General features: G+C 35.4%; 2 protein-coding genes across 3 annotated transcripts; both read left to right on the forward strand.

The window, feature by feature from the left end:
* The first annotated feature begins 4,952 nt into the window (after positions 1-4,952).
* LOC108196449 (beta-amylase 1, chloroplastic) lies at positions 4,953-7,707 on the forward strand. Its single transcript, XM_017363744.2, has 4 exons — positions 4,953-5,647; positions 6,228-6,438; positions 6,527-6,637; positions 6,727-7,707. The coding sequence occupies exons 1-4, from the start codon at positions 5,067-5,069 to the stop codon at positions 7,531-7,533; spliced, it is 1,710 nt and encodes a 569-aa protein (XP_017219233.1). The 5' UTR covers positions 4,953-5,066; the 3' UTR covers positions 7,534-7,707.
* A 2,923-nt stretch (positions 7,708-10,630) lies between these two features.
* On the forward strand, positions 10,631-25,015 carry LOC108196368 (uncharacterized). 2 transcript variants are annotated; one of them, XM_064081073.1, is made up of 19 exons: positions 10,631-10,995; positions 11,284-11,342; positions 12,202-12,283; positions 12,434-12,501; positions 12,978-13,050; positions 14,255-14,336; positions 14,842-14,906; positions 16,747-17,859; positions 18,002-18,064; positions 18,140-18,186; positions 18,861-18,906; positions 19,010-19,089; positions 19,958-20,071; positions 21,139-21,220; positions 21,974-22,099; positions 22,809-22,889; positions 23,681-23,806; positions 23,932-23,983; positions 24,903-25,015. In XM_064081073.1, exons 1-19 carry the CDS (start codon positions 10,702-10,704, stop codon positions 24,932-24,934), a joined length of 2,685 nt encoding a protein of 894 aa, XP_063937143.1. In that variant the 5' UTR covers positions 10,631-10,701; the 3' UTR covers positions 24,935-25,015. The 2 variants fall into 2 exon arrangements, with proteins under 2 accessions (XP_063937143.1, XP_017219114.2); XM_017363625.2 differs by lacking the exon at positions 24,903-25,015 and adding an exon at positions 24,474-24,586.
* The last annotated feature ends 1,124 nt before the right edge of the window (positions 25,016-26,139 follow it).

A 26,139-nucleotide genomic window follows, 5' to 3' on the forward strand; every position in this document is an offset into this window, starting at 1 on the left:
TAGCAACCATATACATTCAGAAATGCAACTTTGAAAAAAAAATTAAAAATTATAATTGTTTATATAATAAGTTGCAATCGATTGCAAGATAGAAAAATAACCCTTGCGAGACCAAACATTACAACCTAAAAAATAACTAAAACAATAAATTAGAAATCAACTCAAAAGCAACTCAAAATTCAAAATCAATTAAATTATATCTGTGAGTTTTGTATGTTTAAAAAACAAAGGAGAACTTTGGTTTCATAAACAAAACGAAAGGGGTGAGGGGAGAAATCAGCGGGGGAAATATGCCGTGTGACAGCCCAAAAATTCGGGATCAAGATCTGGTGTCACTAACCTTACAAACATTTTCAAAAAAAACCCTGGAATTTCAATGATAAATAAAAGAAATAGAGTTGACCCCTAAAACTTCAGGATCGCACACAGGTTATAATACTGAAAACAGAATATTCTTACTAAATGTTATTACACACTAAATCTCCACTATTAGCTACATTTTGATTAAAAAAAACACAACTAATAATCCAATGTAACTTTTAACACGATATCTCAAAACAAGCTGCCCCACAGTTACAGTTTACAAAACAGTTCAAACTATACTCCCTACGTTTTCCCTAAAGTGGAACTTAGCTAGCTCGGGTCTCCTTATCGAACACCTACGTGCCGCCCTATGCTGACGTGTTGGCTTTGATCCTAGCTGAAAAGGGTTGGAAACAGTAACAAGAGTGAGCAAAACATTGCTCAACAAGATATAATATGAATAAAGTAATTTAATACGCGTTGAAATGAAATTATAAGCTAGGGACGCAATTTATACATGATATAACTAATTAATGATGTCCAACGTTCATAGAAGAAAATGAACTTAATTGAAAAATGAACAACAATACTCAGGATCTGTGTAACCACGAGATTCATTTAAAGCCTTTTCTTTACCAAAACTCTTTCTTTTTATTAACTTACATCCTTCCTTTCAACCAATTATTTAATTCCAATACTTTTCAACTAAATTCATAGACAATACGGGTAATCAGCTGCGTAAAGTCTTCCGTCCCGGGCACCGGATCTAAGTCCCACCGGTAACGAATCTTTCCGGGCACTGGATCTAAGTCCCACCGGCAATGGATCGTTCCGGGCACTAGATCTAAGTCCCACCGGTAACGACACTAGGTATCAAACAGGCATCTAACTGGCCTTCTGGCTGGACTATCTACTAGCCTCTTACGCCAACCTTTTATTTTCAATTCCACGATGCTTTAAAACTCAATTATTACTCAATACATGTTTAAAGTTTAAACTTTGTAATACAGCTCATGAATTAACAAGCTCTCCCGGCTATAAACAGAATATACTTTGATTGCCAAAGTTCAAGGTATAAGTAGATGACACAAGATCATACTTATCTCATAGTATCAATCCAGGATACCTATAAATCAACAGTAATGCCAAGCTGTAAAAGAGCTCAATTATACCTTCAAGAATTTGACTACAAGATAATGAGAACATATCTCTTAAAATGCTATCAACTATAATTCATCAACTTGTTTTAATTACAAGAAGGGATAAAACACGTGCCGCTTTTCACTATCAATATAGAATATGATTACTTGTAATAGTTACAAGTCAAGAATAGAATACTTGCCTGATATATAGCAAAATCTTGAAACGAGTAGACTTTACACCTTATCTGACTGCACACACTTGCCCTTATCCTTTGTTTCAGAACCTATATAAAAGACAGTGTTCAGTTGACGAGCAATCTAAGTCGTCTTCTAAATTACTAATTAAATCTATCTGCTACCTTTCGTATGTGCAAATAAGTAAAATAGATTATTTGCAAGTAAGCAATTAGTAATAGTATATACACGTTGCGTTACATAAGCACGCATTCACTTTAATCAGTACTGGATCTAATAATATTTATTATCTTAAGATTCTCCGAGTCAAATAAGTCATAACACCAAAAACTAACTCAATATCAACAGGAATCAATATTGATTAATACTTAAGACAACTCTGAGTGTCAAGAATAGTTCAACTTCAATGAACATGTAGTTCCCAATACAATCCAGTATCTAGCCAGAATAGTTATTCGATAGTGAAATCTAGGTGCGATAACTTAAAATAATTGATGCGCATAATCCATAAATAATTCACACCACACGCATCAGAAATCGATCATAAATCACTTTTTAAATATAAGATGAAATCACAATATTTTCAAGTTACTGTATTTAACACAAATTTGAATCAAAGTGTATTATCCTCCCGCCATACTCCGGGGTTGCACCAAGGTCCCATCTGCCCTCGGGTCCCATAGGTGTACATATCTATTACACCCCTTTTTATCTCCAGGTTTCCTATTCCTTTAAGGGTCCTGTTCCACAGCAACCGCGTGTTAGATAAGGGTTATCTAACACACTGTACGGGGGTCATTGGATTTATATTTCAAGGGCTCAGATCCAATTTTGGGTTTTTAATGTATCCGCGGTTAATAACCGCGGATAGGGAGTTTTCCCTTCCGCGGTTTTTTATAGCGGATACATTAAAATCTCAGATTGGATATGGGCCTTTGAAATATAGATCTAACGCCCCCGTACAGTGTGTTAGATAACCCTTATCTAACACACGGTTGTCAAGGAACATGACCCTTTTTTTAATCAACCACACAATTCAACTACCCCTGTTTATACCTATCCATCTTTCTAATTCTACCCACTACTCAGACCTCACTCCTTCATCTTATATCAGCCTATCCCTTTTTACAACTCAACTTAACACCTTAATTAACCGAGCAATACCAGTGCACACCACCATCTCCTTCACTTGTAAGTTCAACCATCTCCACTCAACTCTCCCTCACTCTCACCCCTGGACTCCCTCGAACCAGCTCCCCCAGCCTCCCCATCCGCAACAACGACCTCACACCAACCCAATCCGCCACAAACACCAGTACATACACAACAGGCACATAAAACCTATATACTAAACCATGGATTTGTTCGATTAACTAAAAAGAATAGAAGAAGTGGAGATTACCGTGATTGATTTCGCCGCCACAAACCCTCACAGTGACTTCGGGATGTTTTCTGTGTTCTTATCCTTAATTGATTCTTTTAGAAATCAATTTATATTTATCAAAATTAAGGCCCCAATTATTACTAAAATAAAAGCTATTTAAGCTTTAAAATAATTTTTGGGGCTCGAAAATATTCTTGAAAGCTAAAATAAAACTTAGCTAATTTATGTAAAAATTCTAGATCGCTTATAAATATAAAAAGAATCTTTTTCTTTTTAAAACATTAAACCGATTTTTATAATTAAATGCTTGCATAATCATTCGAATCACAAAATTAAAAGATTTAGTGAAATGCACTTTAACAACTAATTCACAAAACTATAGGAGTCACCACATAATTGCACAAACTCTATTTATTTATTTTATATAAAACAGATAATAAAATCCGCGAGTATTACATGCCGGGGTGAAGAGAAAGGGGCAGAGTAGGGGAGACGATGTATGTGTGTGCGTTGTATGTGTTTGGGTAAGAGAGCTATGAACAGGGGGATGAATGGCGGCAGAGTGCCTTCGTGTTTAACGCCGACGAGGGGCGCGGTGGAGAGGAAGCTGATGATCGGGCCGGGTGCGTGAGTTTTGTGTGTGACGTGTGTGTGCGTCAAAAGGTGAGAGAGAAAGAGAGAAGTAGGGGGGTTAAGGTGGGAGAGGAGCATAGATAAGTAAAGAAATGAAAAAGTGAATTAGCAAAAGTCGTATTTTTGAAAATAAGATCGAAAAGATAGTATATTTGAAAGATTTTAGAGAGTTTATTTGTAAAAAAGATCAAAAATAGTATACATGACAAATTCTTAATAAATTAACATTTATGATATAGAAAAATAATAAAAGAACGAATTTTCCGTGGTATGCCCATATGCACATGATAGTCACTAACTCTCGTGAAAATACTAGTTTTTTATTGGTGGATGGGTAATAAATGTTAATGGCTCCTGCATCCACACCAATTCCACCAATCAAAACAAACCATTTTCATGAGAGTTCGTGCTTATTGTATGCTTTGGCACACATTAAAAAGATTGATAAAAGAATGACCGAATGAGAGGAAGGAAGGAGTGAAAATCATTGAAGTAAAGAAAGCTGAAAGAAATTTATATTTTGTGCGAAGTTTTTAAAGTTGCATCTAAGGGGGGTTTTGTTTCCGGCTTAAAAACTAGACTTCTGGTTTATAAATTAGAAGTATTTATTTGAACCGTTTCAGGGTTTCTGCTTATTTACCAAACACTTTAATCACTTACTATAATTCTCAATTTGCTTCTAACTTCTACTCTACTTTTTTATTTTAAGTAAGAAACACTTATTTTAAACTCACCCAAATGACCTCTAAGATCTAATCAGATTTGAATTTGACCTGAAAAATTTGACAAATATCATTTTAAAAAAAAAATCGAAAGACAAAATTCAATATAACTTGTAAAAATATCCTATCATTGTAATTTAATACAGGCATTCGCATAAGCTTGTCAGTTGTCATTTCGTTAATTTTGCATGATTTGAGATTTGTTTGGAATAAGGTTTGTAGACAAGCTGAGCCAAATCGGGTTTTATCAAATTCGGGCTAGAGTTAAATTGCTCAAACATTTACTTTGACGTAAATAAATATGATCCACTCATTTTAATACAATAAATTACCGACTTAAATTTTGATATACAAGCAACTGGCAAGGCGGGGAGACAATCTGACCGTCCACCTTCACGTGCTTCCAAGCAAATCGGTGCCATCGCCTCCGTTATCGCCTACCGTCCGCCACGTGTAAAAGTGGACACGTGTCTAAAACTCAACGGTTCTAATTGGATAATAATAAATTATACTAATTTACGAGAATCCACAAGTAGGGTCTCTCTATAAATAATCACCAAATACGCTTTTAGATTCATTTAACTTTTCGACTCTCAATCTAAACACTCTCCATCTCTTTTTAAAAGTACACGCAACATCACACTTTTTATTGAATTATAAATATTTTTATTTATTTATTCCCGTGATATGGCAATGTCATTTTCGCAGCTCGGAGGAATCGCCGGAGCTCCGATCACCGCGGAGTCCGGCAGCATCATCTCCGGAGAGGCGTCCAAGGCGACGGTCTCCGCGTGGAAATCTCCGGCGACGACGACGCTCCGGTGCGCTGTTCGTGCTCCCGGCGGCGAGACGGACAGGATATCGCCGTCGCCGCCGGTGAGCCCGGTGATGCGCGGCGATCTGTCGGCGGCGTGTAAGGCCTTCGATGAAGCGGTGGTGGAGCAGGGGAGGTACGCGAGAGGCGGAGGTGCGCAGGATAAGGGGAAGGGGGTGCCGGTTTACGTGATGATGCCGTTGGATAGTGTGAACATGGGGAATGGATTGAACAGGAGGAAGGCGATGAGTGCGAGTTTACAGGCTTTGAAGAGTGCGGGAGTGGAGGGGATAATGATGGATGTGTGGTGGGGATTGGTGGAGAGAGATGAGCCTGGGGTGTATAATTGGGGTGGTTATCAGGACTTGTTGGAATTGGCTCATAAGTTTGGCTTGAAAGTTCAGGCTGTCATGTCGTTTCATCAGTGTGGCGGAAATGTCGGCGATTCTTGCACGTAAGTACTTTCCCCCTTTCGTTTTTTCTTTTAATTTTAGTTTTATTTTCGGATATAACATATGATCCTGTTAGTACCTGTCAACAATGACCAAATTCGATTTCTTAAGTTGTTAGAATATTTCCGATTCAAGACAAAACTTAAGTAGGAAGATGCGTAAAAGTCTGTCTTAAAACTTCAAAGTGAAGCATTAGATGAGTATGCAAGTAAATATCAAGTGAGATGGAAGCAGCTGTTTGACCTTACTTAGCTCGTAAGGGGGACTATCACAGTTGCTGTAAGATTGAGTGTATACCGATAACTCGGGGAATAACTGATAAGATCATCCTTAAGATTACACCAGTCTGCCTTGCAGATATAGAATTGATACCGAATAGTATTGATCTCGACTCAATTTTAAAGGAACATAATTTTGAATAACTCTTTTTCTGCATCATATAGCAATGTCAAATTGGCCTAGGAGAGTAGTCAGTTAGGTAATCTGAGGTTTTTGGCAATCATTGATGTTAGCAAGTATAAATTGATGTTAGTAATTTGGTATAATTATTCTTCTTAGAATTAACAGATTTCTCTATTTCAGGATTCCTCTTCCTAAGTGGGTTGTAGAGGAGATGGAGAAGGACCCCGACTTGGCTTACACGGATCAATGGGGCAGGAGGAATTATGAATACCTTTCCCTTGGTTGTGATACGCTCCCGGTCTTAAAGGGAAGATCACCTGTGCAGTGTTACTCTGACTACATGCGTGCATTTAAAGAAAAATTTAACCACCTCCTCGGTGACACTATTGTTGTAAGTGCATATTCTTTCATATCTTGTATGTGATCTGTAGTTCATTACACATCTACCTAAAATCTAATCTGAAACATGGCTTATGTAGGAAATTCAAGTAGGTATGGGACCAGCAGGTGAACTTCGGTATCCATCATATCCCGAGCAAAATGGAACATGGAGATTTCCTGGAATAGGTGCTTTCCAGTGTTATGACAAGGTGATCCATTATTCTTTTATAAAAGCATTAGTACTCTTTGATCAATATAGTACACAGTGTTCTAATATGACCTTTCAACTTTGTTACAGTATATGATCAGTAGCCTGAAAGCTGCTGCTGAAGGTATTGGGAAGCCAGAATGGGGGAACACTGGCCCTACAGATGCTGGGAGCTATAACAATTGGCCGGAAGATACCAACTTTTTCCGTAAAGAAGGTGGAGGTTGGGATGGTGATTATGGCGAGTTCTTCCTTACCTGGTATTCCCAGTTACTCTTGGACCATGGGGAGAGGATATTGACGTCAGCCAAATCGATCTTTGAAAACACTGGTGTTAAAATCTCCGTCAAGGTTGCTGGTATCCACTGGCACTACGGTACCCGTTCTCATGCTCCCGAGCTCACAGCAGGGTATTATAACACACGTTTCCGTGATGGATATCTTCCCATTGCCCAGATGTTTGCCCGTCATGGTGCTGTTTTCAATTTCACCTGCATTGAAATGCGTGATCACGAGCAGCCACAAGATGCTCAATGTGCACCAGAGAAGCTTGTTAGGCAAGTGGCTTTAGCCACTCGGGAGGCTCAGGTACCGCTGGCGGGGGAGAATGCACTGCCACGATATGATGATTATGCACACGAGCAGATACTGAATGCAGCATCGCTAAACCTGGACGATGACTCGGGAGCAGAGGAAATGTGTGCATTCACATACCTGAGAATGAATCCGAATCTCTTCCAGCCCGATAACTGGAGACGTTTTGTCGCCTTTGTGAAGAAGATGAAGGAAGGAAAAGACACAAACAAGTGCTGGGAACAGGTGGAGCGGGAGGCAGAGCATTTTGTTCATGTCACTCAGCCTCTGGTTCAAGAAGCTGCTGTTGCACTGAGCCACTAGAAGTACTGGCTGCTGTTGTATCATCTATGAGTTATGCAACTGTATTGTAATAAAGTGACTTGTAGTCCCCCCAATGTAGTTGTGTAATGTGTTGTAACATTAAAAGATAATAATATATTTACATGTAGTAAACAGAAGTTCCACTTGTTCAAATAATCAGTGCTTTTTATGTGATTTATGGATTTAACAAAATTGAGGATGGAGAAAATAATGTGAAGAGGAGATTAGTGTTAGCTGCTGCTAGAAGTTTCGGTATCAGCATGATTGTGAATTTGTCTAGAGATGAATTAGTATTCGTTTAGGAAACGCCAATATCCAAGGAATAGTGGTTGTCACAATTGACAAGGGACATCGAACGTTCTAGGCCTCTTTCCTTCTTGAATCTCTTTCCAAGATTGTCACGTTAACATGCTAAATATGTGGCTCTTAACCACAAGTTTATTGCTTCAGCAACAAACCTGGCAGGGATTTGGCCGAGGAGAAATATTTTCTTTCCGTTCTTGGGAGGATTTAGGAGGCCCAGGAGAAGGATCTATTTGCTTTAATTTTGGGGTGCTTAAAGTAGTTTCATGTGGGGAAGTGTTTATTAGGAGCCAGATTAATCAGTTTCATCTGCAGCCTGCAGGTTATCCATTCCTGCAGTAAATGGATAGTCATAAATCGATAAGATATTCGATAAATAATTTAATATAATATTTTTTTGACAAATAAGGAAAGTTTACCATCCCAACTTAAGAGAGGTGTATTGGATAGAGATTTTAAAACATTTTTTGCATTCATGAAATCCGAGGGTATTCGATTGGGATGTTTGAAATCCATTAAAATCTTGAGGTATTCAATTGGGATTTTAAATTATAATTTAAAATTCGATGGCATTCAATTGAGATTGTTGAAAATCCATTAAAATCTGATGGTATTCAAATGCTGATGGATTTTTTTGAATTTCATAAAATGATGGATTTTGTGACAATCTTCAGTGTATTTTAAGTTTTTTGAAATCCCACCAAAATCAATGGGATTTTAAAGCATTGTGCTTAAATCCTGTCAACTCCGCAACATCTTATCAAGAATCCGCACAAAATCAAAATCACATACAATCCATACTTTAATAATCCATTAAAATCTCAATCGAATACAGCCCCGAAGTTCTCGCTTTCACTATATATCCTTCAAAAATCCTAACATTGCCACTTTGCTTCTTTGCATCATGTGCGGCAGTCCCGTATATGTAATTTATCATTTGCTTCATCCATTTGAAGTATGTTACAGAGCCGTTGTCTAATTGCCACGTGCTAAAAAATACTGAGAATTTTGACCAATTGATCTTTTGGAGTGAGACCAACTCAAATTTTGACAGAATTTCCAACATTCTTTGCGCTTCACTTTCTCTTGCTTTACAGTATAAGTACGAATCATCGGCAAACAACATGTGGGTGATGCTAGGAGCCCGTGTACAGATCTTACCCCTGAATCAGTTTCTGGATTTTCAAACTTGTGGAGCATTGTTGAAAAGCCTTTTATACAGAGTATAAATAAGTACGGAGATAATGGATCTCCTTGGCGTAAGCCTCGACCTGACAAGATTGGACCTATTTCTCTTCGAGCTTGAACGATGTGATAAGGAACTGTTTGGACACATTGCAATATTAAGTGAACCAATCATAAATCAAAGCTCATCTTAATGAGAATAGATTGAAGATAGTTCCATTCGAGGTGATCCATATGCCTTGCTCATGTCGAGATTTAAGACCATATAAGCATCTCTTCCCCTTCGTTTTCATTTTAACGTGTGCATTATCATCACATTATCTAAAATCAGGCTTCCAGATATAAAAGCACTCTGATTTTTTGAGATTACCTGATCAAGCATATCTTTAAGTCGATTCGTAACCACCTTAGTCACAATTTTCACGAGGACAATGCAATACGAAATTGGTAGTAGATCACCAACCATCACTGGACATTTTTTCTCAAGGATCAAGATTATATTTGTAGCATTCAACTCCTCCAAAAGCATTCCAGTAGCAAAAAATTGTAAATCAGTGTAACTATGTCTCGACCGAAAATTTACCAGTACTTTTTTGATGAAATCCGGTGTCATCCCATCAGGACCTGGTGCTTTATCCGGATTTATTTGAAAGAGAGCCTACAACCATATTTTCTTTGACGTCAAAATATCTCTCTTCGGTTTAAAATATTCGTCAAATATTTTCTAACTTCTCTGTTCCTTCTAGACATTATCTCTATTACATCTATACTGCTTCATTTCTGCCTTGCAAAATTTAATCCCGTCACTTAAATTACCAGTTATCTTCCTTCCCCGTATAGCTAAACTGTGACTACAAGTTTTAATTTTTGAAAGATAGTTGTCTCATTGTCACTACTCCAGCCATCCCTAACAATCTCTTCACGCATATTTTCAGTGATCCACAAGTTTTCAAATTTAAAATGAAATGGAGCACTGATACGTGTAATAACTTGTCGAACTAACCCTTCTAAATTATAGAGCTTAGCCATGATAAACATGTTCAACACAATCAAAGCTCTATATTTCATCTCTTCAACAAGTTTCGTAAGGAGCATAACAGCTCTTTTGTTCCAATGGAGAGAAGAACCCGTATTTAGTTTTTCGGGAAATTTTTAAATGAACAATTTCAACGATAAACCTTCTAAATTTTTGACTTTATAATTACGAGTTTAGTAAATATTTTTCACTTCTTTTTCATTTCAATTACAAAATATTTATAATTCATATTTATTTATTTTTTTACATAATACATTAAAATTTAATTAGCGATATCATGATTTTTAAAAAATATGAATTATAGAACTGCTAGGTTCTATACATAAACGCACTTATGTTATAAATAGTACTTCACATATCCTTTCAAACATTTTTTTTATTTTTTTGTTTACAAAAAAAAAATATTTGAAATAAGATTACGATAAATTTTACAAAATTATAAAGCGGAATTAATTAAACAAAACCCGAAGATCACGCACTGACCATCAGACCGTTAGTAGCTTGGCGCCAAGGCCTTGTGGAATACCCACCACTCATACATAGACTGATATACATATACACTATGATACTACTAGTATCTTCTAGACTCGTTTCCACAACATCTTTACAAACTCTCCCACTTTACTCTTATCTCTCCTCTCCCAATGGCAACTCTCCAATCTCACCATCATCTCCTTCACTGCTCCTCCTCTTTCCACTCTCCCAAGCTCCACACTTTCCGAGTCCCCACTCTTCTAAAAAACACCTCCTCAATTTGCAAAAATATCGGCGACTTATCGAATTCTGGCCATGGATTTCACTCGTTTTGTTGCTTTTATCGAAGAAGTTCTGAAATTGAGACGCTTTCGGAGGACGAAGAGATCGAGCGCCCGCCTTTCGATATCAATCTCGCTGTTATTCTTGCCGGTTTTGCTTTCGAAGCCTATATTAGTCCGCCTGTAATTCTTTCACTTCGATATGCTAAACCTCGATAAATTAATATTCTCGGGATCGGAAAAATTTATTATGTTGCGATCAGAAAATATCATTCATTTCACGATATTATTTATTTATAGGAATATTCTTAATTTATCGAGGTTCTAGTATGTGCACACGTTTCTGTTTAGGAGGTTGATGAGAATTAAGTGGATGATATCGTTAGTGAACAAATAAAAAAGATTAATACATTTACTGTTTGTTACTCAAGTAGTGAATAAGTCTTGCTATTTGTATTTGCAATTCATCAGGAGAATGCGGCTAAGCGAGAAGTGGATGCAGCAGGTTGTCAAACACTTTTTCTTTCAGAGTATGTTATTTCTTCCTGTCTAATTTTTCGACCATGGCGAGGGTATAGTGATCTATTATTAAGTTGTTAGGATAGGAAGTTAAGCTGCTTGAGGTCAATGTGGTTATACTTAAGTAGCGCCATTGTTAATAACTTCGAAACTGATTAAATACTCCAATTAAGATGCTAATTTCACTCCCCAATTTTCCAAACCACTTTGCACAATACTTAACATTCCCTTTCTCTGGGAAAAGAATTGTATAATTGTGTGTGTTGGGCCGTAGCCGATGCACAAAACTCCCATATCGACAAGGTCCAGCAAAGGTCCCTATGTATGCGCCTTACCCTTATTTTTCATAAAAGGTGTTTCATGACATTGCATACAGCAAGTTGACATATGAATATTGTGCCAACCAAGGCCATGAACTTGTGTGGTGGGTTTTCTTTTTTCTGATACAAGTAGTTGGCACTGGTGTGGAAACCAGTTTAGTTATGTTTTTCAAAAATGTTTATTTTTCTATCAAGGTTTAACTTTATTTGATCTGCTATAGTCAGGAATAAGGGTAAGCTTAGTTTGCAAGAAATAAAGTCTATTAAATATTCCATGGCGTGTTTGTTATACAGGCAACTGAAAATAAATATACATTGTGTCATTCACTCAAATGCATATATAATAGATTATATTATTCAAAATGTTATAGGAGGCAGCTGGAAGTAAGGACAGTACATATCATTAAACTGTAATTTTATTATATTTGAATATCATATATATTAGTTGTTACTAGGGCAAACAATCTGCAGTTGAAAATGTTCTCAATTCTAATTTGGAGTTGTGATATATATAAAAACCATATGATTCAAGTTTCTCCGTGATCTGCAGATCTTTTCTCCGTGAGATATATGATGGTCAGTTGATTATAAAGCTAAAGAAAGGCTCTAATTTTCCTGCCCTGGATCCTTGGGTATACCATATATCTCAAGCTACCATTCCATTTTATTAGAATATGTTACACAAAGTTGAAGATCTTTATTTGATCTACTTTCTTTATGGCTCAGTGAGCTATGATCAATGCTTACTAGTGATATGTCCTTTCCTCTTTATCTCTTTCCAGGGAACGAGTGATCCATATGTTGTCATCCAACTAGAAAGTCAGGTGGTAAAGAGCAATGTCAAATGGGGGTCAGTTTTTGGGATTACTTCCTAGATAAAATTAGCAATTATGTTATACATTCATGGTGTTGTCCAAATATCATTGAGTGCTCTCTTGATTATAATTTCTTTTATAACCATAATAGCGATACCCTACACCCCCGCCCCCCCGCCCCGAAAGGCCAAGCAATCATTGACAAAAATTAAAAATTGTAAGTCTACAGATAGCTAAGAACTGATAGAAGCAGGTACATTTTAGCTTTATCCCCAGCTGGAAAAAGTTTGTCTCTGAAGTCATAGTTCTGTATGATCTTGTTTCATTTGTTATATATTAATCTCTTGTTTTCTGCATAAGACATATAAGAACAATGCAAGTGAATGTAGAGAAATTTATGAAACTCCATATTAGTTTAATTTTCATGTTTTTCTATATCCTAAAATATCATCTGCAAGTCTTTCGCATTCGAAATTAGATTTATTTTATATGGACATATAATTTCTGTTAGGACAAGGGAACCAACATGGAATGAAGAACTTATTGTAAACATCAAGCTGCCCCCAAACAATAGAAATCTCCAGGTAATTATGCACATATTTTAAAATTGTTTGCATTAATATCCTTTAAACCAAGGTGCTAAGTGCGTTAAGTTTCAATGCATGTTATCAATTACAATAAAGTAGAAATGATATACTCCCTCCGTCCCCTTTTATATGCCCATTTTTCAAAATAAATATTGTTCCTATGTACATGTCAATTTATACTTTCAAAGCAAATTTAATGATAATTTTCCAAATCTATCCCCATAATTTCTACTCCCTCCGCCCCCCTCAATTGCTTGCATGGGGGACGGGGACTAGGCACGCATTTTAAGGCTCTCATAAAATATACTCCTTCCGTCCCAGCCAATAGTATACATTGGGGGACGAGGACGTGACACGGATTTTAATGCTTCAATAAAGTATACTTCTGCAACTTATTTTTAATATTTTTTTTTTCTGTATAAAAGTATAACATTCATATTTTTATACAAAAAAGGAAAATTTTTAAAAATAAGTTATAGAACTATATTTTATAATAGCCTTAAAATGCGTGCTGGACAGTGAAAAACAAACATATACAATTGATTGGGACGGAGGGTGTAGTTTGATAAATTATTTTGAACTTTTTTTTCTTCTGAATAAACGTTTAATGTTTAAATTTTTGTACAGATAAAGAATTTTTTTTAAAATAAGTTGTAAACCTATATTAAAATGCGTGTCAAGGAGTTAAAAAAACTGTAAAGAAATGAGAGGGACAAAGGGAGTATTTCCAAGAATTGACTTGTTTAAAACTTAGTTGAATTCACCATTTTCAAGACATTAATTAGGGGGTATTTAAAAAAAAAAATTATACAACTAACTATTCCTTAATATGTATGATTTTTTCAAAATAGACATGTAAAGGGGACGGCGGGAGTATTAACTTTTGGGGTAGCGTTACACCTTTTTGTCCTTATTATCTTTGGTGAGCCTTTTAGTCACTATTAAACTTGTTTTCTGGAATATCTAATCAGAGACAAATGGCGAACATCTACATCATGTATACTGCTGTATGGTCTTTATGATAGCCTTAACTTTACAGTCATAATCAACAGGATAAGTAGATTTTTATATTACTTTCTGCTAGACATGCTTTATGCATATATGTTTTGGGAATTCAGATCATTGTAATAGTTATTGGTGAACTTTATACTTCATAACACTGAATCTTCTTTCTTTATAAGTGCTTTCTAAATAATATTAGGTTGCAGCTTGGGATGCAAATCTTGTAGCTCCACATAAGCGCATGGGGAATGCTGAAATTAGCTTGGAGTGCTTTTGTGATGGTAAGAATCCGAATATCACACACATGTATATATACTTATGTTGGTAATGGTAAACTATAAAAATTTGGATTATAACAGACTCAATAATTCAATGAGGCTTGAACCCTCAGCCTCTTGTTACCAACAGAAGTGGGGGTTCCCAGTTTCCACTAGCTTACGATGCTTGGGAGCAGATGTATACATACTTAAATTTCATTGCATATAGCTTTGAACAAATAAAAAAAATATAGGCATATAATTGTATTCCTAGCCTAGAGTGGTAAGGGTTTTACTTCACTGACCTTACTGTAGCATCTGTTAATTATTAAGATGCCCATCTTAGAGATTTCCCGGTTACTACAAGTGATCCAATACAGGAAGGGTGCAACTTCTTTTCCACAATTGCTTATGATATGGCAAGAGACCGGTCATATCTACTTAAGTAAAATGCTCAAAATCATAAATTGGGACGCACAACTTCTAATAAACTTTAAGAAGACTGGTTTACGAATATATCTTTTTCCAGGAAATGCACATGAAGTGATGGTTGATTTGGAAGGAATGGGAGGTGGTGGCAAGGTTCAACTGGAGGTAGGTACATTTGTGAAAAAATACTTTTGATCGATTTTGGAATTTAGAGAAGCAGAATGCTTATAAAATCTTATTAGCAGGCATAAAGCTTCCATTTAATGTATATATATCTGTTAAAGGTGTATGATTGATTTATTGGCTGTTCCAAGTCCTTGATCTCAAACTACTCAGCAAATTTCCTTCTTGATACAAGTTCCATACATTAAATTATTTTTTAAGCTATTGTCATTAATGCATGCATATAAACAACTGCATTTTCTTTTACATGTCGGGAGAACAAAGTATGGTCTGCATGGATTTTCAAATGTCCATAATGTTTGATATCTTTACCAAAATTTCCAAACTAGCTCTAGGAGCTTTAGTGTAGGTAAGTGATCAAAGAGCCTTAAGAAACAATATGGGAAGAATATTAGAAGACTATTAGTAGCCCAGCCAATTAATTAGAATTTGTATACTTTATCTTTTAATTTGGGAAACAATTTCTTTGAGAGATTCATGTGGATTAGAATAGTACTTTTGACTTGATGTGTATTGAAGTGGTACCTTAAAAATATAATTTACGAGAATATCATATTGTGTTGAACACTATATATACATTTTTTGTCTGTGTGTATTTTCAGTATACCCCACAAACCAAAGTACACCTTCCTCCCACATCATTAAGTCTATACCACTAGGACTTTTGGAGTCTACAAATTGTTTTTCTTTGAAAACCAGAAAGAAGACTTATAATCACCTTTTTATTGAGACCGCTTTTAACAAAGCATTTTTACATCTTACTGATATAAAAGACCAATTGTAGTCAACTCGTATAAAAGACTAATTGTAGTTAACTTCCAGATATCTTGAAACTCCACATGAATATTTGTTAGCTACTAAAACAAGAGTTTCATAATAATTTATTCCATACTTTTGAGTAAAGCCTTCAGACAGTTTTGCCTTTATCAGCTTTGTTCATTATTGTAAGGTCCATCTTGCATCTTGTAATCGAATTTAGGTCAGCAATTTTTAACCTTCAAATGCCTCGGTATCTTAAGTACCATTTTCTTAGGCTTTTTATCTTACAACCTGCTATTTTCCAGTGTTGGCCCCAGTGCTTCATGAACATATATAGGAGCAGCAAGTTCTAAAACATGAGTAGCAAATGCTCCTTGTTTTAATCAGATAGTCATAACTAAATCTAATGCAATGATGTGTTTGGTGCAAGTTAGGTTAGAAGATATATAAAATTATTAAAGGAAAAAGTGCCCGCCAGTTATTTGAAGTGTCTTTACGTGAGGGGTCTGTTGAAGCTTGTGGTGGAAAGATCAAGCACCTTTTTGCCAAGAACATATATTTCAAGAACTAACCATAGCTTGCTTTATTTTGGTCACTTTCTGTTTCTCGTATTTCCTTTACAAACACACAAATATCGTAGTTCACAATTGTTGTTGCACATTCCCAATTTCACAAATAACGAGAATGGCCAATAATTATGTCAGGTAAAGACTACAATTTTTCAATATATTGGGTCATTCGATCTATCTCTACCGCTAATTGTTTTTGTGGGGTACATATTATGTTCCAAGAAAGTAACTAAATCAAATCATTCAGGAAAAAGAAGAAGCAACAGTTTACATGATAGAGGTATCATCTGATATAGAGCCCATTTGGCATTGGTTTCTAATATCTGAAAACAATTTCTCAGCTCCTCAGGTCAAAGCTAGTCGTGGTTACACCACAACTGCTTTCTTACAAGTGAAACCTTATTAGCTTTAGTATTGTGTTTTTCTGATAGCAGTTACATCAAATCAATAAATCTTAATAAACATGATTTCTTATCTTCCTATCCATGTTACAGGTCAAGTATCGGAGTTTTGATGATGTAATAGAAGACGAAAACTGGTGGAGTATTCCCCTTGTCACCGAATTTCTTCGAAAAGGTGGTTTTGACTCCGCTTTGAGAAATGCTGTTGGCTCAGATTCTGTGCAAGCACGTCAATTCGTGCAGAATGTATTTGGTCAGTTAAAGTCTCTTAACTTACCAGATAACTTGGACAAACTTCGAACAGAAAGTAACGAAACATCTGAAAATTCTATTATTGACCACAACATGCCTCCACAACTGGAGTCTAGATCAGAGTTACCAGAAGATGGCACAAGCTATAAGGAAGATAACAGTATACCAAAGCCCCACCCTGATAGTGTTGATATTGGAAATGAGCAACCTGCTTCAATTGTTTCGCTAGATAATGAGGCCTCCTTACAGTCAGACAGAGATTTTTGGATGAATCTGTCTAACACTGTTAATGAAAATGTCGTTCAGAAACTTGGACTTACTATTCCTGAGAACATGAAATGGGAAAAGTTTGAACTCCTAGACATTGTGAATGAAAATATCATTCAGAAACTCGGACTTCCTATTCCTGAAAATATGAAGTGGGATAGGTTTGAACTGCTAGATCTTATAGGCCTACAGTCCCAAAAAATTGCAGAAACAGCTTACGTAGAATCTGGACTTGCAACTGCACAAGGCCAGGATGCTTCTGAGAGTAATGCTATAACTGGCCATCTAACTATGAAAGATGTGCAGTCCTCATTACTTGACATCAAGAAGATGACCCAAGATGTATTATCCCAAACTGACTCCATTTTAGGTGGGCTGATGGTTCTTAATGCCACGGCAGCTGAAATAGACAGTGAAGCACAACTTTCAAAAGAGGCTAATACAGAAAACGATGAGTCTACCAAAGTAGATAATTCTGAGCACTCCAAGGAAGAAAACGTATCAGGTCCTCTGGATGCACCAATATTGGATGAGGAAAGAGCTGCGGAGATGAAAGAACTCTTTTCAACCGCAGAAAGTGCTATGGAGGCATGGGCATTGCTAGCAACTTCATTGGGCCACTCTAGTTTTGTTAAATCTGAGTTTGAGAAGATATGTTTCTTAGATAACGAGGGAACAGATACTCAGGTATCTCATCCTTCAGGAGTTTTTCTTATCCTTTCTTGACTTGGCGGCTACTTCTTAATTTTCTTTCAAGAACAGTACTGAAGATGTAGAATACATTCTAACAGCACCTCATATTTGTATCAATTACTCACAAGTGCTGCAGGTTGCAATTTGGCGTGATTCTAGTCGAAAAAGATTAGTAATTGCTTTCAGAGGAACCGAACAAGTAGGTCATTTCTATCCTTACTAGTAATGCAATATTAAATTATCAGTTTAAATTCTAAATTGCTAATTTAAACAGGTAAGGTGGAAAGACTTGCGGACAGATTTAATGCTAGTTCCTACAGGGTAAAAGTAGACTTCCTTTTAAGATATGTCTTGGTGGTTGGAGAAATGTTTCACTATTATATTTCTTTGATTCCTTTTATTATATACGTCATCCAGTAGTCCACGTAAGTTGATTTCCATATTGATCTCTGCCTTCTTGATTAAGAACTTTAACTGCTCTTCTGTTATATTTGTAGGACAACATTCCTCAAGGCTAGGTTGTTAAGTCTGGCATCCTAATAAAACCTTTATAGAGATCTTCTAAATGTTCTTGACGTTCTTTTGAACAAACTATGGATCACCCATTTTTGCTGTAAGGAGGGAGACTATGAACGTGGTGTCAATGGGGATATGCCCCATAGGAAGAGAGATTTTCAATGAATATTGATAATATAATTTTTTGGAAGGAGCTACCATTAAAGTTCTAAATCTAGAAATAGTTTCGATTTGACATATAAGATAACAGATGAATGGATCATATTTCCAATGGCTGAACATTTATCTAAATTTCTAGTTGCTTTGCCTTGTGTCTTGCAATGCTTATATCTTGATAAAGGAAAAAGAGTCTGTGTATTTGCTATACTACTGTAAGCATATTTGAAGTACTATATATACATGTGGACTACTCTTATTTCAACAGCATGAATAGTATGATCAGTCCAAAGCTCCTTACTCTTTCTGACTTCTATCGACAGGCTCAATCCGGAAAGGATAGGTGGTGATTTTAAGAAAGAAGTTCAAGTATGATTTGATTTTGTTAGGGTTAAAGGATATAAAAAGCTGGAAAAGTCATGTAGTTCTCACATTCTTTCAAGATTTATAAATCTTTTCTATGGTTTTACAGGTTCACAGTGGATTTTTGAGTGCATATGACTCAGTCAGGACAAGGATCTTATCTCTTATCAAATTGGTAACGGGCGACATGTATGTGGTGATTATGCATATATTACAAGAAACAATATAAGTAATTCAAATCTGATTAATTTTTAGTATGCATCTGTGTCGTAAAAAATCTGAACAGGCTATCATAAACACCTTAGTTATATAATCTTTATTTACTAGTATTTCACCAATTGTAATAACATGTGTTTGAATTAATTTTAATACACGCTGAAATCTTATTGGAGAATATATGATTAATTCTAATAGGCAAAGTCAAGTCATTATATATAACATGTTGAATTTAACTTGTATTTGATTGAAAAATTTGTTTTGAGTCTGGATTTTGTTCTCTGAAACAAAAAGCCGGAAATCATTTTTATCTTTGATACTCAGTTCGCTGGATGAAAGACCGTAAATTAACACAAAAAGCAAATGGTACAACCTCTTACCTAACACAGCTTTCTTTGTCGACCAAATTGATTATCTAGCGTTATTAGATGTTAAAACACAATATGAACTTCGTGAGGATAATATTTTGTGCACGAACAAGATGAGTTCTAACCTTATGAATGAACTATATTCAACTTGATTGAATAGCCCAACAAAATTTTAAATTTCTTTTTGACACCCTCTCCATTGGAGCTCGGCATTTTATGACTTCTGCTGTTCATCCGAATCATATTTGCCTCCTTCCCTAACTGGTTCCAGAATCCTTAACATGGCTAGCGTTCAAATTTGAAATCCCATCATAAATATTCAGAAGGTTATTTTCTTAAGAATCCATTTTGTGAACTATGTCTTTCTATATAAACAGAGTAGTCAAGATGATTACAGTTTTGTACATATTTATTTATGCATTGCATTGAAACTTATACTGCAGGATATAAAAGTTTATCATGTTTTCTCGCAGCGATGACAGCGGTGAACAGCTTTCCAAATGGCATGTTTACGTGACTGGTCATAGTTTAGGTGGTGCATTAGCTACCCTCCTTGCTCTTGAGTTATCTTCCAGTCAATTAGCGAAGTGAGTGCTTGTTCTTTCTTCTTTATGATAAAACAATCTTTTTCTTATTTATGGCTGTAGCTTGATTCCTCACTAAATTTCCATCCAATTAGCATAATGAGTGCTTTTGCTTTTTTCTTCATGATGGATTTTTTTTTCTTATCTATGGTTTTAGCTTGATTCGTCGCTCACCTGCATTAATATTTTGGTCTTCTGGGGATATAGCAGGGCACCAGATATGTAAAGTTAACAGTAATTATTAAACAAATAAGGTTTTGGTGGATAAACTGCTCAAGCTGATTATAGATCTGTTATTATTTAACGCGATTGAGTTGTAATTAGATTAAAGCATTCATCATTGTCTGTTTCCTGAACAAATTGAACTTTATATGCACAGAAAGGAAACAGTTTTTTTCCCAAGGAAAAAAAAGAAAAAGAAAAGAAGAAAACAGTTTGTAAATTAGAAAGAAGTTCCAAGTCTATGCTCATGTTATTGTTCTCTGATATCACTACATTACTTACTCACCTTTAAAATCTACTAAAGGGACAATCTAAGCTTGTTGATAGTGTTAGTGCACTGGTTCATTCCGGGATTTGATCGCTTAAAGCTGTTGGCCTAAACTTTTACTATGTATTACAATTGGGTATATCAGGTCTTATCATTCTTTGTTATATGTGGTTTGGTCATTGATATGGTTTCCTTTTCTTACTTGATACGTGTGTTGAATGCGTTGATGTTACAAACATAGGTACATAGTGTATAATAACTGGTAATGCTCCTGGTATCTCTTAGGTTTGAACAAAGAAGAAATTCTAGTTTAGAAAATGTTGAAATATAATGAATTGTAGCTATGGATCTTGCCCATGTAAAATTTTAAAATGTAGGTGCTACATGAGCTCAGACTCGGCTTGAACTGTCCAACAGGGATAGGTTACGGGATATATGAATTTTTCCATAATTTTCGCCCAAAATGAAGTGTTGAGTGTCCGGTACAAGTAGTTGATGTAAAATAGGAATTGGGGGATTGGTAAGATGCTATATTTACTTCTATATGCTTGCTAACATATGCTCCTACTACTGTGTTTAGGCGTGGTAATATTTCCGTGACTATGTATAATTTTGGATCACCAAGAGTTGGGAACAGAAATTTTGCGGACTTATATAACCAGGTAATCAATATTTATCATTACTAACGAGTTTCAACTATATTTGTTCCTCCAATGACACAAATTACAATTTATTTGTACTTGATGTCAAAATTTTGAAAGATATAAAACTTTATGTGTCTACTCAATCATGTAATGAAAGCACAAATATATTCTGAAAAGTGCATATTAGGCACACTTTGCAATATTGAGCATATAAAAAATCTGTGTGCAAAAGTGTGAATAAGGCAATATCAACAACAAGGACAGAAATAACTAGGGTTTCAGAGATATAAAAATCCGTTCCGTCAGATTTTCTTGAATTAATTATACAAATCTGAAATTTTCAATAACAGCTTTTGGAACTTTTTACTTGATGATGAAGCTAAATCATTTGCTAACTTTTCTCTATCAATGAATTTCTATGTATACGTGTCCCTATAAAATCAACAGCGCATTAATTATTTTTATTTTTTTCAGGTTATTTTAGTATTACAACTGAACTTTTGCTTAGATGTATCAAACACATTGATTTGCAAATATTAAATGTGAAATCAAAAGGGTGTAACCGATACGTAAAGGTGATCTGAACAACATAAAGCTTTCTATTCACAAGTTTTAATAAACGATTTCATTTTTTCTTTGTACAATCTTTGTTTAAGTTTTGAACTGTCTGTAACTGCAATTAGGTATCCTAAATTCTGTTGGAAATTTTCATGTACTGAAGACTGAGTGCATATCAGGTGAATTTTAAAAGAACCTTTGCTTATATTGCAGAAAGTCAAAGACAGTTGGAGACTTATAAATCGTAGAGATATCATACCTACAATCCCACGTTTAATGGGTTATTGCCATGTCGCGCAACCTATATATCTTTCGACTGGATATATGAAAAGTGCATTGGTAGGTAGTTTGCTTTAAAATGGTATTTAATTACTTGTTGTCTCATTTGTAAACCTACTACTTGCTTACCATTATATCCTTTGCTCAAAAAGTTTACTGCAACATGCATACTGAGATTCCATCAAGATGAAGATCTGCACGAATGTATACTATCTTTCATCTTTTATACTGTTTCTTTTTAGTATTATTACTTTAAGCTAGCTTGATGGAAATTAGGTCCTCGTCCATAGGCAAAACTAAGTTAAAGCTGCAAGTCTGCAGCTAAATGACAAATCCAGGCTATTTTTTTGTTCTAGCCAAGGTAGTCAACTAAAGGCAGGCACGCAGAGACAGGGGGCATTGGGGGTACTTGCCCCCAATAACCTATTTAGTACTTCTATTTTTACTCTATGTATTTTCTGTAAAATTAGCCTTGCCCCCATGGTTGAGGCTTGGGTTTGCTACGGAGATGACAAGGGTTTGAGTCCCACTTTATTTGAACTGCACTCTTAAATATTCACCCCAGCCACACAACAGGCAACACAAACAAGTAAATAAGAGAAGCTCCTGCTTTCTCTATTTTTTACAAAATATGAACCCCCAAATTAAATACCCCCTCTATCAAAATATGAAATGTGTAATTGTGATATATTATATTTGAAATTTATGAGTTTGAAATCCTAGATCCGACTAAAGCATCTTTTTCTGATCTACGAACACTATATTTCAGGAAAATTTGGAGCCCGTGGAAGATGGTTATGAAGCTGATGTTCTTGGCGAGTCAACGCCTGATGCCCTTGTTAATGAATTTGTATGTTTTCTTAATTTTAACTTCTCTCTAGTACGGTTTTAGTAAACTAAAACTGATATTACGTGTGTAAAGTGGGTCGTCATTATGCATACTCAGTTAATTACCTACGTCTACGTCCCAGCTTGCTGATTCTATATATATATTTGACCTTAATTACTGTAATTGGTAAAAACACATTTTTTAACGACATATGTCAATTGGATGCTCTTACCAGTAGTCAGGGGTGGCTATTACAGATCATGGGCAGGGTTTCTGCCCGATAACCGAAAAAGGTTTAAAAGTTTTGTCAACCCGAACCTAAATTTACCTGTTTGACTCAAGGTGCACAATCCTAATTGATCTGAAATGATACGTTTGACCCAAATGACCCATTAACCTGAAATAAATGATCAGAAAAAAAATGAAAAGATTCTAGAGTTTAGACACAAAGGGTGCTAAAAGAGGTCTAGACTCTAGAGTTTGATTTTGGCTTTCACTTTACATATTAAACAACTTTGTGAGATGTCAGGTGTGTGACTGTGTATAAATGTCCTGGACATTCAACTTTCTTAAAAGGAAATGCTTTTTTTAATATAGATTCTACAAAATAAGTAAACAAAAATACATGCCTTACACTATTAATTTTCTTTTTGGTACCAAATGTGTGTGAAATTTGATGTTCTTAACTAGATTGTTTAGCAGGGACTTCACTTTATTCATATAGCGAAAACTTTTTCTTGCTAATTATATAGCAGGGACTTCTACTTATATTTTCTTGTTCATGTACAACATTGACTCACTTAAGATTGCAGATTAAAGGCGAGAAGGAACTTCTTGATAAAATTTTGAGCACAGAAATCAATATTTTCCGGTCAATTAGGGATGGGACTGCAGTTATGCAGCATATGGAAGATTTTTATTACATTACTTTGCTAGAGGTAAAAAGATTCAATCATTACTGTGATTATATGCCTGTTCAATAACACTGATTAAAATAACTAAGTGTCTTTTGCGCTGAATGTTTCTCCTCCCTCTCCTATTTTTTTTTCTGAAAAACAAACAGCATGTGAGGTCAAATTACCAGACTGTTGCTAGCTCAAAACCAAGTGAAGAAGGTAAGATATCAATTAGTTAATCTGCTTATTTGGCTAAAATTAGCTCTGTTTCTCCGCATAGTCATATCTAAACTTGTATTGTTTCTATATTACTGTAAAATATCATGTACAAAAAACTCAAAATACTCGAGTAAAAACAAGTAACATTATTTTTAGGTTCCCTTTTGCAGCCATATATTTCTGATCACCATGTAAAATGTTCTCGTAGTTCATAACATTTGTTACTGTAAGGTCAAGTGAGTCCAATGATGCTTGTTACAGAAGGTTGAACCCGTTGCACTGGGTTGACTTTATCTGTTGTGTATGTATGATCAAGACAATAGTTAACTTGTGGCTGAATGTAGTGACATTGGACTATTATGACGAAATATTGAGATTCTGATGAAATAAACTGTAAATTATAATAATGTCCGGTCACAAAGAAGCAAGCATAAGGGCATTGTAACGTCTAATCAAGCCAAGTAAATTTATTCTTGTTCCTGGCTTGTAGATGGCAAGGAAGAATTCTGGGAAGACAAATTTTGAAGTACTGTCATAGACGTAGGTGCAATTGTTTATCTGCAGTCACCTTATCCATCAGAAAGGGAAACCACAGTAATATGATCACAAAAATTCGACCAGTCAGAAAGAGAAACCATCCGTAGTATTATGATCACAAAAATTCGATCAATCAGAAAGAGAAACCATAGTAATCAACAAAAAATCGAAAATTCGGGGCTGTTTTTGTATATAAACCAATATGCTAGGGCTGATTAGCATTTGTGCATAAGCCATCCATAAGTTGAAAAGTGAACGTTCTTTACAATTTACAAATGAGCTATAAGCCTTCCTAAACGTGTCCAAGATACAAGTTACAACTCAAAATGCAGGCGATGACTCATTAATATGATACTTATTTAATAATTATATTCTATTTTAGATGTTAATTCGAAGCTCTTAAATGGACGGTGACCTTTAACGACTCCATGGAAGCTGGATTTAATAAACCTGTCGACATGTGGTTGAACAAATTGTACAACGAACAAGGTACCTATCATCGCCATCTTCAATCATTGTACTAATACTAATATTGTCGGTTGAGTACTCCCTCCGTCCCAGTCATTTGTATACAAATGGCTGGGACACGGAGACCAAGAAATGTGTAAGAAATGAGTAAAGTTAGATGAAAAGTGGGTATAATGGTGGGACCCGTTTATATTTAATAATAGATTTGAGATAGTGGAGGAAAGTAGTGGGTGTAATAGTGTTTATATTATTATAGAAGGGTGATAGTGGAGGAAAGTAGTTGGTGTAATGATGTTTTATATTATAAAAACTTACCATTTTTGGTATGTATACAATTGATGGGACGTCCCAAAAAGGAAACTGTATACAATTCATTGGGACAGAGGGAGTAACAAAGGGAGACTATTCTGAGAACAGAACAATGGGTTTCAGCAGTGTGCTAATTTGTCACTGCTGTTTTGGGGAATAGCAAAATTTATCACCAAAACAGAAGCAAAGCATTGGATTCTACAGGGGGCAAGGAATATTTATGGTTACAAGGATGTCTGACATCAATCAGTTCAGGTGTCGCATTTAGGACTGGCATATTATTTGTCTCTAGAATGATCATGCTCAACTGGAGTCTTCTAGGCTTATAGCTCATGGTTGGTCTTGCATCAATGCAATATATACATTATGTTAATTATTAACGATACAAGATATACGCACAGAATGAATATTTTAATTTAACTTATTATAAAATAAAATATTTGTGTGAGATGTAACTAAATTTTTTAGTGATCCGGCAAGTTATTTAATTTTTGATTGAAAAGGGCGCATTGCTAGATAACCTAGCATGTTTAGGATTTTATCTCAAAACCAGTCGGCTAGAGCATCTCTAGCAGAGTCTTGTTCTCTAAATAATTATTACATTTTATTTTATAGAATGAGACTTCCAACAACATTTCTTATTTGTATTCTTTATTATTATTATAATATTATATTCAACTTGTAAGTAGGAGAGAGAAATGAGGGGAAGAGTGAGAAAAGGGAGAAAAATAAATATTTTATTGTTTATGAGGAATGGTTCCACAATCCTTAAAAATGAGAAATGAAGTGGGCATCCTAACTTTTAGGGAATCAATAGGACTATGCTGAAGTTGTGTTTTAGA

This window comes from Daucus carota, chromosome 7, assembly GCF_001625215.2.
Source record: "Daucus carota subsp. sativus chromosome 7, DH1 v3.0, whole genome shotgun sequence".
Taxonomy (NCBI): Eukaryota; Viridiplantae; Streptophyta; class Magnoliopsida; order Apiales; family Apiaceae; genus Daucus; species Daucus carota.